We start from the raw sequence: 16,839 nt of genomic DNA, 5'->3' as shown, positions 1-16,839 counted from the left end.
ACCCTCACCTTGTGTTGTGAGACATACATAAACTATCAGTCCCAAAGTATAAGGAATTGAATAAAATACCCCATACGTCAATACTGGGACGTAAAAATGCCATGAATGACCTCTCAAATAAAAAATAGGTTCAATATATAAGAAGCGTCAAGTCTAGGAGGTTCTTCTGGATCAAGAAGAATGAGAGGAGAAATATAAAACCAGATGACACTCCTCCATAAATCTGAAAGGTCTTTTACATACATCTGATAATGTCCTTATCACAGCGCAAACACCCATAAAAATGGGTGTTAAGGGGGAGAATCCACTCTCTAACACAAGTGCCTACGTTAGGGAAGGACGCCTGGGACTCGATAAACACTGGCTGGGGACTCCTGGAGGAGTCCAGAGAGATCCTTGTACCACAAAATACACAACAACTTTGTCGTTGATAATATGATAACTAAGAAGCATAAAAAAGATTCGACTAAAACGACACTGCCATTCCTATCTGCATCTCTCACAGACTGTTCTATCAAGGGAGTCCTCATAAAATTAACTGATGCTGATAATTTTCCCCACTTTACTTTTCCGCGAATAGTTTTGCTATCGCGTTCTGCATTTTGGAAGGTATCAAACATCTCTCTCCCGTTACCTGAACGAAAGGATAATTGGAAAATAAAGTCCGCAGTCGTATGTGAGTGTGGACGAGTATATTGCTATAATACAGGGAGCTTTCGCCAACTTGATCAATCGGCCTCTTCAGCCAGAATCACGAGAAAGTGATGATATCAAATAAAAGGGTAATTATTAATGATATTAAATTTCAACTCTCACGAAATACTTGATTTCGGAGTAATCATACATGCATAATAAAAAATATCGTGAAATTCAAATAAACTATGCAAAAAAATGGGAATTTCGAAATCCCGATAATAATAATAAAAAAAAAATGCTGACCGAAGATAGCGCTTGAAAATAAAAAATAAAAACTACGTGAGAAATTGAAAAACCCAAAATCACGACAATAAAAAAAAAGCAAAAAATCCTAAACCAAGATAGTGCTTCAAAAAAAAAACGTAAAAAATTGAAAATCCAAAATCCCGACGATAAAAAAAACAAGAAATGCTAAATGAAGATAGCCCTTGAAAATTAAAAAAAAAAAAAAACTACGCAAAAAAAAGGAAAATCCAAAATCATGACAATGAAAAAACCAAAAAATGCTAATCGAAGAAAGCGCTTGAAATTTTAAAATAAAATACGTAATAAAAATGGAAAATCCAAAATCCCAATAATAAAAAAAAAGGCGAAACGCGAAACGCAGATAGCGCCTGAAAATTTACGACACTGGCGAAATGTCTCCCAAACATGTTCAAAAGCTACTACCTCGACGTCTCCATTTCATTAAGTTTATGCGAATAACTCGGCGATAAACAATTTGCATTCTACCCCATTAGGTATTTAAAAGGTTAGCCACACAAATATAAAGGACTCCTCGAAACACTGTAGTATCGAAGCGACATGGCAGCATATCGATAGGATCCGCTATTCCAACGACCGACTTTTTAGTCTTTTGCTACAACGGCCCTTGATCACTATCTGGGACACAATTTAAATTCGGTATATCTGGGACACTGTTCAGAAGGTTTCCAGGAATAAAATATATATATGTTGTTATCGTATTGGTAGTTGAAGAGCAGAGATTCATTCATTCGATAAAGTGATATGGCAAGAAATAAAATTTTTATGGGTTACTGGGGAGTAGAATTTATAGCAAAAACTTCTGGTTTACGTGGCATGTAAGAATCTAGAATTACGCAATCATTTTACCTGATCAATTAAATAAGCAATAATATTTACAAAGCAATATTATATGCACTATTATTATAAGAATAAAGGTCCAATTATGCACAAGGATGAACATTTCTTTATTGTGAAAATATACTACAAGTGCCAGCAGCATTTTTATCCAAACTATTTTCAAAAGCATTACCTAATCAGTGAGTCACATTGCTTCCTATTTTTTGGTGATTACATTTAGCAATTCAGTTTGTCTTCATTCTTCAAATGATTCCCAACCGTAACAAGTAAAAAATGCGCCGAAGTGTCTTCGGCGCAATCGAGTTTTCTGTATAGCGTACAATGCTATATGAAACTCTCAGCCACGGCCAGGTTAGGTAGCCTGTGATGTTGGGACCTACAGCGGTGCCAGACGCACGACCATGCCTAACTTTAACCATAAATATAATAAAAACTACTGAGGCTAGAGGGCTGCAATCTGGTATGTTTGATGATTGGAGGGTGGATGATCGACATACCAATTTGCAGCCCTCCAGCCTCAGTAGTTTTTAAGATCTGAGGGCGGACAGAAAAAGTGCGGACGGACAGACAAATAGCCATCTCAATAGTTTTCTTTTAGAGAATACTAAAAATTGCTTCATGCATTCCGGTTACTTTTACGCTCTAGCGTTAAAAAACAATATATGATTTAAAAAATTTCACTGAAAAAGCTGGCGACACTACCCACTTCATACAAGTAAATTCAGTTTGTAGCGGCTGGTCCAAAGGCAGCCTGGATATTTTTCGCTGCAAAAGTTACCGGGTTTGAACCCAAAGTTGATTTAAACGTTGTATACAACGAGGCCAGTTATTGTCGGTAAGCGTAGCAATCTGCCCTTTACTTAGTGTCCACATTATCACATTGGAAAAGCTAAAAATTATACACATACATGTATACGCGTAGCTGTAAGCCGTATATTTATGTTTTTGCACGAGAGAGAGAGAGAGAGAGAGAGAGAGAGAGGGAGAGAGAGAGAAAGAGAGAGAGAGAGAAAAAGTCCGCTCTATTGGTGGCTTGATAAAAGGTTAACTGAACTAAATGCTTATGTTTTTTCCTAGCTTTAAATGAATACACTAAACACGAGAGAGAGAGAGAGAGAGAGAGAGAGAGAGAGAGAGAGAGAGAGAGAGAGAGAGAGAGAAAGAGTCCGCTCTACTGGTGGCTTGATAAAGGTTAACTGAACTAAATGCTTCATTATGCTCGTTTTCCTAGCTTTAAATGAATACACTAAACACAAGAGAGAGAGAGAGAGAGAGAGAGAGAGAGAGAGAGAGAGAGAGAGAGAGAGAGAGAGAGAGAGAGTCCGCTCTATTGGTGGCTTGATAAAAGGTTAACTGAACTAAATGCCGTTTCATTATGCTCCTTTTCCTAGCTTTAAATGAATTATACTAAACACGAGAGAGAGAGAGAGAGAGAGAGAGAGAGAGAGAGAGAGTCATTCCCGTAGAAAGCGCAAACAGCCCCAAGGGCAGACGCGCGTGATGCCCAAGACTGCCCAAAGAGGCCTCCCCTTGTGCCAAGTCACCTAAACAAAGAATGAGCGTCAGATTCATCAGGATCATTTTGCATGAATCAACAGCGACTGTGGGAAAAGTCACAGGAAAGAAACATGTTATTTGTTTGGAAGGTCCGTGCTGGTCACACCGTGCAATTAATTCTTTGGATCAACTGTTACCGTACGAGAGTTGCCAGATAAATACTTTGTATGGAGCAGTCAAAATTCTTTCTCTCTCCCTCTCTTCAATATCTATATATATATATATATATATATATATTATATATATATATATATATATATATATATATATATATATATATATATATATATATATATATATATATATATATATATATATATATATATATATATATATATATATATATATATATATATGTGTGTATATATATATATATATATATATATATATATATATATATATATATATATATATATATATATATATATATATATATATATATATATAAAAGAGAGAGAAAGAGAGAGTATTTACTGTAAAATGGATAAAAACACATTATAAATTAGCCGGCTTTGTCTGTCCGCCCTCAGATCTTAAAAACTACTGTGGCTAGAGGGCTGCAAATTGTTATGTTGATCATCTACCCTCCAATCATCGAACATACCAAATTGCAGCCCTCTAGCCTCATTTTATTTTTTTCTATTTAAGGTTAAAGTTAGTCATAATCTTCGTCTGGCAACGATATAGGACACGCCAGCACCGGGTCGTGGTTAAAGTTTCATGGGCCGCGGCTCATACAGCATTATACCGAGACCTCCGAAAGATAGATATATTTCTGGTGGCCTTGATTATACGCTGTAGCGGCTGTACAGAAAACGTCGGCGCAATTTTTACTTGTTATTTTCGTTAAACCATTTCTTTCTTATTGCACACAATGAAAGATTTCATCCTGCTGTTTATGTTTTGCCTAGAATTCATTTTTTAAAACCTTCTCATATCTGTTTCGACCTTAGAAGCATGCACATATGCGTTTACTGTCCTAAAATGGAAAACTGCAGTACCTGCAATATTTTCGAAATTGACATATGCCACCTATTGGGCTCGTGAAACACTCATACACAAGTTACTGCAGTTTCAGAATGATTCTTCATTGCTTTATTTAGGGGGTCCCATTTGCAGTATCTGCAAAATCAGTAGTAAGGCAAGGCAAAACTGCAGTGTCCACCATTTTTCTCAGTTTTTGTATTTTTGCAGATACTGCAGTCTTCCATTTTAGTTGTTTGTTATAGTTAACTTTTTGCTGACGCTTTGTCCATCTGGCTCATATTTGCTGGTCTGCAATTAGCGAACATATGTGATTACTTATAATCCCACGTCCTGGCTGGTATCACGAATGAATGTCTATTCTAGTGGTTCTCAAAATAGGGGGCGCGTTAGTAATTTCCAAGGGAGGGTCGCGAGCCCCAGGGAAAAATACAAAAATTCTCTAATTATACTCGTTATTCTCTTAACAAGAGTCGCTAAAAGCAGCGTCAAGTATCTCACTAATTTATTTCCAGAAGAATAACAACACCCCTTTTCTTTCTCTCTTTTTTTCATTTGCCTTTACATCTAGGAGGGAATTTTGCTCATAGATGCAAGGAGGGGGGTGTGATGGGAAGGACCAACTCTTAGAGGGGGCGTGGTGATAAAAAAGGTTAAGCAGCGTTATCCTCGCAAGTATCTAGACAACTACCTTTCATATTTTATCTAAACATTTCAAGATGTATCTACTAAATGTACAAGTGGAAGGAGGCAGGCACTGGGACTCACAAGGGTTTTCAGTCGTCATGAAATAACAAGAGCACTTGTTTTTCCGCACATTTTTAATGCCCCTTGTCTATGACTATATATATATATATATATATATATATATATATATATATATATATATATATATATATATATATAGATATATTTAATCTTCATATAATATTATATATATAATAAAAATATGGATTGTTTGATTGAATATATATATATATATCTACCCCCTCTTTAATCTTCTCTCTCCCTCCAGCAAAAAGTGGATTGTTTGATTGAAGGCTCTCATCTCCCCTCTCTCTCTCTCTCTCCCCTCTCTCTCTCTCTCTCTCTCTCTCTCTCGTCCCTGCACACAGCTTCCCTCCCACCTCCCAAATTCCGTTTCGCCTCTTGCCGAAGCCGATGTGACGAGGCATCGCTCCCCGGCGGCGACGAGAGGCCGTAAAGGGGATCTTAACTTGACGGATAGCCCTTTGCGGCTGCATAAAATACCCTTCAGAATCAATGCGGGAATCGCGGCTTCAATTATTGGTTTTTGGGAGTGTCAGGGACGGGTCGAAACCTTTCCAGATGATACTCGACGTAAATCTTTTGGATGGCCTCGTCGAGTGTAATTTTGTCTCTGAAGAAAGCTGTTTCTTTGCGCGGCGTTTCTGGGTTTTGTTGACGGAGCTTCAGTTTGTGTAAATATAACACAGGATGAATTGCCAGAATGAAAATGGGATCCTCCAATACCCTTCGACGATTTAGGGTACTTCTATAGTTCTCGATACGGGGGTGGAAAGTAGTACATCTTCTGGTTGCTGAAAGATCAACCCTTACGATACTACAAAAAGTGACTGAGGAAGTTTTTGTGCAATCCGTATATCATTTAGATAACATACAGAAATATGAACTTTATGTAATATAAATAACAGAGGACAGCATTAAACCAGGTAAACCATTTGTACTTCATACAGAAATAAGAACTTTATGTAATAAATAACAAAGGACATTGTATTAAATCAGGCAAATGAGCCCCCAAATCTGCCTTGCCCGCGTTCTCGAAATGGAAATACATATTTAAAAATTTTGATAAAGTGGTTTTTCTAAGAGGTCACAAATCTTCCTCGGTAAAAAAAATAACACAAGTAAAGAAAAAACACTGAAAATAACACATGTAAAGAAAAAACAAGCAAAAGAGAATAGATTTTTGAGGTAGAAGGAATAGCGTCCTTTCAGATTGTGTGTTAACTTTTGCGATTACATTTTTTATTCCCAACTTATACCTCATTTCCGATGCCCTTATGAAGATAAAAGAAGAACCACAATACGAAGGAGAGAGAGAGAGAGAGAGAGAGAGAGAGAGAGAGAGAGAGAGAGAGAGAGAGAACTTAATTCCCTTTACTCTCATCCAAACCTTATCTGATCTCTGGTTGCGTCAAAGCTGTAAGGCCGACCCATCCTCTGCACGTTATGAACAGCCATTTATTTTCTACCGTGAGCAAGCAAGCACGCACGCACGCGCGCGCACACAGATACTGAAAGACCTGGGTTCGATCCTGATGTGAGTCAGAAAGTTATTTCTGTCCCACACGTGATTGTGTTTATATACATATGTGTATGTGTGTGTGTGTCCTTCAATCGCAGAGGCCACTGTGTCTATCAAAAACACATGCGTATGCAACTTGCATGACTGCATGGCATGACTGTAAACATCAGAGGCGTGTAGCAATCAAAGAAACTCGGCAAAGATACAGCGTCAGTCCGAAGTCCTCGCAAGAGCCGCATGCAAATTCAAGAGTCAACTTTTGTGAAACGATCAAGGGTTCTCTTCAGCTTGGAGAATGTCAAGGATTTTAAGATCCTATCAGAGATGAGCATAGATAGATATACACGAGACAAGGCATAATGCTGAATAGGTGGCTAATTGCAAAAAGATAAAATAAAAAAGGAAAATAACCTTTCCCCCAGTATGCGATTTATCTTAAATGGTTTGACAAAGAACTGTTTAACTAGAAATCGATATTTACATAGATTTCCTCTTGATACAAACGAACGCTTTATAGTTTGCATCTATATATTCTATAAATATTTTCTCACTTAAGACAGATTCTGCCCGTCATAAATTAATTATGTCTACTTAATAAAGAAGGAATGATGTTACATTCAAAACATACAAACATACATAAACACACACACACACTATATATATATATATATATATATATATATATATATATATATATATATATATATATATATATATATATATATATATATATATATATATATATATATATATATATACATATACATATACACACAGCACAATCTGGGATTTGAAATCATTATGAGGCTAATTACAAGAGAACATGACAGATCCGCATACTTGAAGATGTATGATATATATTTGCAGAATCAATAAAGGTTGTGAAAATCGTCACTTACTTGTGGAGATAAGTCATGCTGTTTATATAACTTTACGTTATGCATTCCAAAATTACGAAAAAAAAAAAGTAAAAAATGCTCCGAAGTTTCATCGGCGCAATCGAGTTTTCTGTACAGCCGCTACAGCGTATAATCAAGGCCACCAAAAATAGATCTGTCTTTCGGTTGTCTCGGTATAATGCTGTATGAGCCGCGGCCCATGAAACTATCAGCCGGCCGTGGTAACCTCTGTTGTTGCGTTAACAGACGCACGATAATGGCTAAATTTAACCTTAAATAATATCTGAACTACTGAGGCTAGAGGGCTGCAATTTGGTATGTTTGATGATTGGAGGATGGATGATCAACATATCAATTTACAGCCCTCTAGCCTCAGTAGGGATCTGAAGGCGGACAGAAAACTAAAAACATTTTCCCTCAAAAGCAGAGTTTTTAATTATCCGTAACAAAGACCCTTATCATTACTCTCCTCGCTGTATAAAATCTATCTAATCGGATGATGCATAAAATAGAAAAGGAAAAACAACAAACGAAGAAGAACAGCAACAACAAAATCATCGCTAGGTCACCCTGACAGCAGCTGCAACCAGCAGGAAGTTGCTGGGCGGGATGAAAAAGTACTTCTTCAAAGCCCAGTCGCTCAACACCAAGCAAGAGTTAATTATGATGAGAGAGAGCTATTAAAGTCTTGTCGAGTTTGCTTATGCAAATGTTAACTAAGGGATGTAACCGCATCTGCATACTTCAAATCCCTCACAGATCTGCGCTCGACCCAATTCATAATAATTCTGCCCGCAGTCTGAATATGTCATCAAATAGCGAGTTAAAAATAAAGTGTAAGCTGACTTGAGACCTCTCCAAGACGTTCTCAGAATGAAAAAAGGACAACTCACTTCGACAAATATTCGGGAACCGCCTGACACGCGAGCGCCGCAGTAAAAGGCGAGACTCATCTTCCACAAACCAAGAATTTCCCCTACCCCCCACCACGTCCCTCTATTGAGTGGCGTGTGCCGCTCACCACCACCACCACCTCCTCCTCCTCCTCCTCCTCCTCCTCCTCCTCCTCCTCCTCCTCCTCCTCCTCCTCCTCCTCCTCCTCCTCCATCCTATGGACACTGCAGGGTGTTGCAGCTTCGAGTGGAGAAGAGCAAATTTGCAATGAGCACTTGCCAGTTTCAGGTACAGGAAAAAAATTGGTAAATGAACAAGAGCCTCTTCTGCCTTAGCCGGTATTGGCGAGCACTTTCCAACGCTTCGTGATGTCTTCTTTCTCATCGTCTAGGGACCATTTAACTGGCTATATCAAGAGGACTGTGACACAGGTGGTTGTAAATTTAATCACGGTACATGGACAAGTGACCCTCATCTCTTCTACAGCCGAGAATCTATGAAGGAATAAAGATAAAAGATCTGTGCGCATAATTTTTCCATAAAGGAGGACAGAAATCCTGTTGCTGGAAATCATATCTTTTAGTCAGTCAGGTCTTTTGGATTTTTCCATAAATGTCCACCACACTATTTATCTGGACAGACAATATTTATGCTGAGGGGAAATCTTTCTTCCATCAAAGAATGAAGATATAAATCGTCGTCTACGCTGATAACCCATCATCGAAAAGGATTTTGGTTTTCTATAAGAGTAATATTGTGCCGGTTTTGTCTGTTCGTCCGCCCTGAGATCTTAAAAACGACTGAGGCTAGAGGGCTGCAAATTGGTATGTTGATCATCACCCTTCCAATCATCAAACATACCAAATTACAGCCCGCCAGCCTCAGTAGTTTTTATTTGATTTAAGGTTAAAGTTAGCCAGAATCGTACTTCTGGCAGCGCTATAGGTACCATCAACATAGGCCACCACCGGACCGTGTTTGGGTTTCATGGGCCGCGGCTAAGAGTTTTAGGGGCCATGGCTGAGGCCACCACCGGACAGAAAACTCTTCGGCGCATTTTTTACTTTTTTTTTCTTCTTCTTCCCTCTCAACACATATTCCCAAGTATTGACAAAGGCAACTCTCTCGCACTCAGACTTCTTCTTAGGTCCTTTACTGCTTTTGGATATTTGAGTATGTGCTTCTTGCCCATCCCACGTTTGGTCCCTCGTGCCCAGGCATGTCCTGTGCCCTATTTCCAGATATAGCATTGAGAGTGATGGCAAGGCTAAGCCGGATTTGGGACGTGTTTGCTGCTGGAACTACAAAGTCTGCGCTTCTTAATTATGATAATCTAATTCTGGCAATTTTTCGAGATTTCCTTACTTCAGGGGTCTAGAGACTGAGTAATAATATGTTTCTTTTATTATTCTGGAGCCACACTCTTTTTAAGGAACAGGTCTCATTGGTGACCAAATACTAAAAAAGATGGTCATCTGACAGAGAGAGAGAGAGAGAGAGAGAGAGAGAGAGAGAGAGAGAGAGAGAGAGAGAGAGAGAGAGAGAGAGAGAGAGACTGAAAAGAATTATCATTCCCTTGAAATTTTATATTTTATGAGGATGAATACTGAGATATTCCGGCTGTAACAATGCAGGAATGCTGTTTATATTCAATTATCTGACGTCAGCAGTGTTACTAATATAGTCCACAGACCCTGTTTCATTCAGACTTCAAAATGTGTCTGGCTGTAACTAAATTTCTTGATTATCTAAGTCTGATTTACAGCATCAAAATGAATTACAAAACGGGATTGACGAATGTGGCAACTGTGACATCACGTTTATAACACAAGATATTGAAGCCACTGGTCACCCCAAACCAACCCCCCCCCCCGGCCCTCCTCCTCGCCAAACACATAACAGTTATACAATTTTTGTAGGGTAAAGCCAACACATTTTTAAATACCGAAAATCACACCGCACTGATACCTTAGAAATACCACCTTCAAAAGAATGTGAAAATGTACCTTGCACAAAATCACTGCATGAATTTTGGGTCTAAATTTGGAAAGGTGTTCCTCTAAAATGTGAAGTTTCTGTAGGAACATCAAGAAACCTAATCCTAGCTAGTGATCTAAATCCAAAGGTTGCAAAAAAAAAAAAATCATTTAAAATATCAGGTTTCTGAGCAGAGACGACATAAGAATATAAGTACTGTGCATACCGATACCAAGCTGTTATAAAATCTTATGACACAGAAAAAATAAATGACATCGAAAATACCGACAACATCCTGCCCACCCGTGAAGGATACCTGTGTGGCATGGGGAAACTCTTGAGTAAACATGAAAAATGGGACTGGCAGACGAGGGAAAGGCAAACACGCTGAGGTAAGAAAGGGAAGAAGCGGAGAATCGACTCGAATTTCTGCCTTTTCGACACTTCGATCCGGGGAATGCCTCTGTAGAACCCACTCGGTGCCCAGGTCGGGTAGAAGTATTCACATACTGTACATACATACATACACATAAGCACACAATACACGGAGAGAGAGAGAGAGAGAGACCTGACATAACATACGGCTACACACTTGTCATTACACCCACCCACAAATTATAATATATATATTATATATATATATATATATATATATATATATATATATATATATATATATATATATATATATATACATACATATATATACATATATATATATATATATATATATATATATATATATATATATATATGTGTGTGTGTGTGTGTGTATAGTCATATGTTATGTCAGGTTTTCTCTCTCTCTCTCTCTCTCTCTCTCTCTCTCTCTCTCTCTCTCTCTCTCTCTCTCTCTCTCTCCGTGTATTGTGTGTGTGTGTGTACATAAATACTTCTACACACACACACACACATATATATATATATATATATATATATATATATATATATATATATATATAATATATATTAATCTCGGTAGTCAGGTGGTCAAAGTCACTGTCTGTAGTTTCTAAACCAGGCAGCGGTTCGAATCCTGCAAAAGAAATTGCACTTTCCAATCATAACTCCCCTTGGGTGTGAGTTATTCCCAAGGTGTAGTGAATTGGGAATTAAATGATATTTGTGGCTTAATCTTTATGAAACTAAAAAGTCACACGTGCAAATATATATATATATATATATATATATATATATATATATATATATATATATATATATATATATATATATATATATATATATATATATATATATAAAGCAGTAAAAGCATAGACGTCACACATAATACTAATTAGAAAACAGTATGTTTAAATGTACAAAACAACTATATAAATACGCATTTATACAAAGGTTACCAGAAGTTGCAAAAACAAAACAAGCACCCACCCAAACATACCTTTTGCACAGCAGGCACGCGATTTCTTTCCCTAGCAACCCTGGCAAGCAACAAAAAACACAAGCACCTGTCTGAACGAATCTTTAAAAGCGGTGGCCTTCACGCCCACCGCCAAATACAGACCAATTCTTTTTTCCCCCTCGTCCGATTTTCACGGCAAGACAGACGGAATATTATGGAACGTGGTCCGGGAGAGCCACAAAGTTCATCTCTATTCCGGTCCATGAGATCACTGGTCGTTTGAATGCGAACAATTTATTTCTCTCTCTCTCTCTCTCTCTCTCTCTCTCTCTCTCTCTCTCTCTCTCTCTCTCTCTCTCTCTCTCTCTCTCTCCCAAGTAGGATACCTCTGAATCTCGACCAACTCTGCAGCCCTTAAAGCTGACCTAGAGCGCACAGCTTTGTAACATTTCCCAGTGACATTGCTCGAAAATGGAAAACTCTTGACTGAGAGCGCCAGCGATTTTTCTTCATTGTTCAAAATCTGGATGCCGATTTTATTTCTGACCTGGAATGCACTCGCGTCGTCGCTTTACTCAAAAATGGCCCTTGGGAGAGAGAGAGAGAGAGAGAGAGAGAGAGAGAGAGAGAGAGAGAGAGAGAGAGAGAGGAAGGAGTATTTTTATGCATATAAGAACATTCCCCGCTGTGTAGAAACCTGACCTGTATTTCGAAAAATTGCCAGTCATGGCCCCGGAAGAGGAGAGACAAAACGCATTTTTATGATAATAATTTTACAATGTGTATAAAAGACAGGGAATAGTACGAGATAGACCGGGTTGAGGGATGCCCTTTGTAGAAGAGGTCGAGGTAGGCCACAGGAATACGCGGTTGAGGACAATGAGGCCTGAAGCAGGAGACGAGTTTTGAGGAGATCTTGAGGAGTTAGCCCAGGACAGAATTTGGTGGCGTGAGTTCATCGAGGCCCTATGCATCCTCATGGGTGCCACAGGAAATGACTGACTGATTGATTGATTGATTGAATTTTACAATGAAACTGTTCTCGTTCACTCCAGCAAAGCTATAAAAGTTTTACAAAAGTCTGCACCGTTGAAAAGTGGAATTCTATGAACTAGTACCAGCTGTCTCACCTCTGGCCTTTTAGGCGGGTAGGGTCAAGGACAGTTTTGCCCATTCATGGGGTATATTTCTGTTACCCTTTGGTTGTTTTATGAAAAACGTCAAATTTCTATTTTAACCAAAAATTAAACCCTAAATTAGTATCTTCAAGCAATTCAAAATTACAAATTCAAATTAATCTAAGATGGCGTACATACACTATATATACATATATAGAGAGAGAGAGTATATATACACATACATACATACTGTATTTATATATATAATGTATATGTATAAATATATATATATATATATATATATATATATATATATATATATATATATATATATATATATATATATATATATGAGAAAATTCTTCTGCTGGCAAATCACACATTATACCATAACAGAAATACCATTTTGATACACAGTCACTCCTAAAAATTAGAGAATTATGAGCAGTACAAAAAGCACTCACGATCAAAGAATAAATCATTTAATCTTCAAAAATATCTCCCTTGGAACTTCATGCGTTGGCAATATATCAGTATTTATAAAATAATAAAAGAAAATTCTGGCATTCATCTTGCAAGACGTCTCGCCAGGCTACCTGTCTGAAGAATGATGATTTTCATGATTTAATTAAAGCCTTCTGGCCAAAAAAGAAAAAGCTTTAAAAATTTTGAATTGAATTGAATACAGAATTTACGCCAAAGGCCAACCACTGGGACCTATGAGGTCATTCAGCGCTGACGATAAAAGGTTAGAAAGGTGTAACAGGAGGAAAACCTCAGAGCAGTTGCACTATGAATCACTTGTTATAAAAGTAAGATGGAAGAAAGAGAAATGAAAGGAGGTACAGTAAATGGAACGAAAGGGTTTCATCTTGCCGAAGGCACGCCGCAAAGAACCTTAAGTAATGCCTACAGTGCATCGCATGAGGTGCACTAACGGCACTAGCCCCCTAGGGTCTAATTTCCTGACGAATGATGATTTTTCGTAATTGAATTAAAGCCATCTCGCCAGGAAAGGTAAAGCTTTAAAATGTATAAAAGACTTGCATGTATCTGATAGAAAAATATCTCAATCCTTTTTCGCTGTGAGGGTTAAGACTTCAAATAGGTTTGGCTGCACTTCGTGATCGAGCAATATTAGCGCCATTGTTATGAAAATCAAAACTCACATAGTTCGTGTCAGCACTTAACCAACCATTAAAAAAAAAAAAAAAAAAAAAACAGTAAATAACGCTCCGAAGTTTCTTCGGCGCAATCAGTTTTCTGTACAGCGTATAATGCTGTATGAAGCTTTCAGCCTGGTGGTGGCCTCAGTTGTTGGGTGCCAGACGCACGATCCCATCTAACTTTACCCTTAAATAAAATAAAAACTACTGCGGCTACAGAGCTGCAATTTGGTATGTCTGATGACTGGAGGGTGGATGATCAACATACCAATTTGCAGCCCTCTAGCCTCAGTAGTTTTTAAGATCTGAGGGCGGACAGACAAACCAATCTCAATAGTTTTATTTTACAGAAAACTAAACAGAAATACCCAAGAAAATTTTCAAAACACTCCCAGTATGATGTCATTATACTTGAAGGCACAGAGTGATGTCAGATCCACGCAGCCCACCACCCACCCACCCACCCAAAACTCCCCTCCCCACCCCCAAAAGACGCCCACGTGCTTGGGGAAGGCTCCTGGGGAAGGCTCCTGCAATACTTCTCAACCAGCACTGGACGAAATATGAACAAGGGCGGTAATGCCATGTAACATTTTTCACTGTGTCAACCACCAACGCCGACTGTTATCATGTTTTTGATTTCTAGGGCTTCAGTGCCCATCCCGGGAGGGCATATCTTGCTTACATGCCCATCACGCAGTCAGCATAATGTGAGAGAGAGAGAGAGAGAGAGAGAGAATTTTTCCTTGACTGTACAAAAGAGTGCTTTGTCCATTTATATTCAAGTAACCCCCTGTACACTATATCTTTACAAATTATTAGTTACCGTATTGTTATTTCATTGGCATGTATCTTATATCTTGCTTACATGCCCATCACGTAGTAAGCATAATGCATATGAGAGAGAGAGAGAGAGAGAGAGAGAGAGAGAGAGAGAGAGAGAGAGAGAGAGAGAGAGAGACTATTTTTCCTTGATTGTACACAGGAGTGCATTTTCTATTTAAACTCAAGTAATCCCCTATATACTATATTCTTTACAGTATATTAGTTACCGTATTATCATCTCACTGGCTTATATCTTCCCTGGCCAGTGATTCTATTTTACTTCTATACATGGTAATCAATCCATACATAGCTATTGCATTATTATAGCTTAAAGTAGGTTCCTTGGATTTGCTCGATAAAATAAATAAGGAATGACGAAGGCTGTCTGAATGCTTTTTTTTTTTTTTTTTTTTTGCTTACCGTCCTTGCCAAGGATAGTTTAATTCATGATATATATAAAGAATATTTTTTTATTTTCTTCTGAGGCGCGGCGCCCTTACCTAAATTACACTGCTTTGGGAGTTAAGCTCTCAAACTTTTCTTATTCTTTTTCTCTTGCCGTTGCAGTGGAGACAATATATGTTTACAGACTTTAAGTATCAAATATAGCAAGATTCACTGAACAGCAAATATTTAATAATTTAAGAATGAAGACTTTTCTTGATTATGAATGATCATGATAATTTGATAATACTTATTGAATAATATAACATACCCTCAGGGCTCAGAAAAAATACAATGAACTGTAATTGCATGATTTACAATATGCATAAAAAAGGAATTATTCACAGGCAAACTGCAAATTCAAAAACTGATGAAAGTCGCACATAAATACATTGCACGATTTACTCTCTCTCTCTCTCTCTCTCTCTCTCTCTTTACTGTTTATTCAATAAGCACATCACTTCACCCAGGTTACATCAAGTGAAAGAAACAAACAGAATCAATGAGACACCCTAAAATGCGGCGGCTACATAGGATTGCCACTAAAAGGCGTCTGCCTGGGTATTATTCATGCTATCATTCAGCATTTGGATTTGACAAGTCTGCCTGCCTGTGTGAGAGAGAGAGAGAGAGAGAGAGAGAGAGAGAGAGAGAGAGAGAGAGAGAGAGAGAGTCTCTTTGACAGCCCCCTCGAACATTTTCAACACACAGGTCTCTTCGACCACTTGAAGGACACAAGCAAACAGCTTCAACTTTCAGCACCCGGTGTGTGTGTGTGTGTGTGTGTGTGTGTGTGTGTGTGTGTGTGTGTGTGTGTGTGTCTCCTTCCCCTTGGAGTTAATTAAGATCATGGCGAGGACTCGTGCTAGAGGCATGCGTGCGAGCAAGCGTCGCTGACAAGCAGGCGCCCCTGTAGTGAATAGCCATGACCCACTGTAAGTAAATGCATGGCTACGAGAATGGAATCTATCGTTAATATTTTGTGTTCAAATGCATAGTAAGGGCATAAGGGCACATCGAGTTGAGGGTATAATGATACACGTCAACACACAACAGGCAATAATAATAATAATAATAATAATAATAATAATAATAATAATAATAATAATAATAATAATAATAATAATAATTATTATTTTTTTTTTCGGCAGAAAAAATAACATGCGTATATAAAAATATATTTTGCTTTAATTATTCATAGGCATCCTCGCACCCCTTAGGAACCCGCTTCGCACTCCCTAGGGGGCGAACACCCCTGCTTAAGAAGCACTGACTTAGAGAAACTTCACACAGCGTATTAAACAAGTCAAAATTGAAGAGCAACTAAAACCATTTCAGGGGTTTTAAATTGAAACCTCGCTGCAAAAATGGTAAGGGCGCAATGCAATTCCATCACGCTCACGTTACACTGCAAGATCTATGGTCCTGATTATAATACCAGATTTGCCCACCCCCCAAAATATAACGGGTTCGCAATGCAACACCCAATGGGCGCAAATAACGCAGGAGAGGGCAAATTGCCCGA

At 38.1% G+C, this 16,839-nt stretch overlaps 1 protein-coding gene across 1 annotated transcript in view; it reads left to right on the top strand.

Moving 5' to 3' along the window:
* LOC136844747 (uncharacterized) overlaps window positions 1-16,839 on the top strand; it is a 137,878-nt gene that overhangs the window by 74,826 nt on the left and 46,213 nt on the right. Inside the window, exon 3 of the mRNA XM_067113982.1 lies at window positions 8,499-8,712. Coding sequence (XP_066970083.1) covers window positions 8,499-8,712 — 214 coding nt within the window. The remainder of the gene's footprint in view (window positions 1-8,498; window positions 8,713-16,839) is intronic.

Source organism: Macrobrachium rosenbergii, chromosome 13 (genome assembly GCF_040412425.1).
Source record: "Macrobrachium rosenbergii isolate ZJJX-2024 chromosome 13, ASM4041242v1, whole genome shotgun sequence".
In the NCBI taxonomy this organism is placed as follows: domain Eukaryota; kingdom Metazoa; phylum Arthropoda; class Malacostraca; order Decapoda; family Palaemonidae; genus Macrobrachium; species Macrobrachium rosenbergii.
This window is presented reverse-complemented; position numbering and strand designations above follow the sequence as displayed.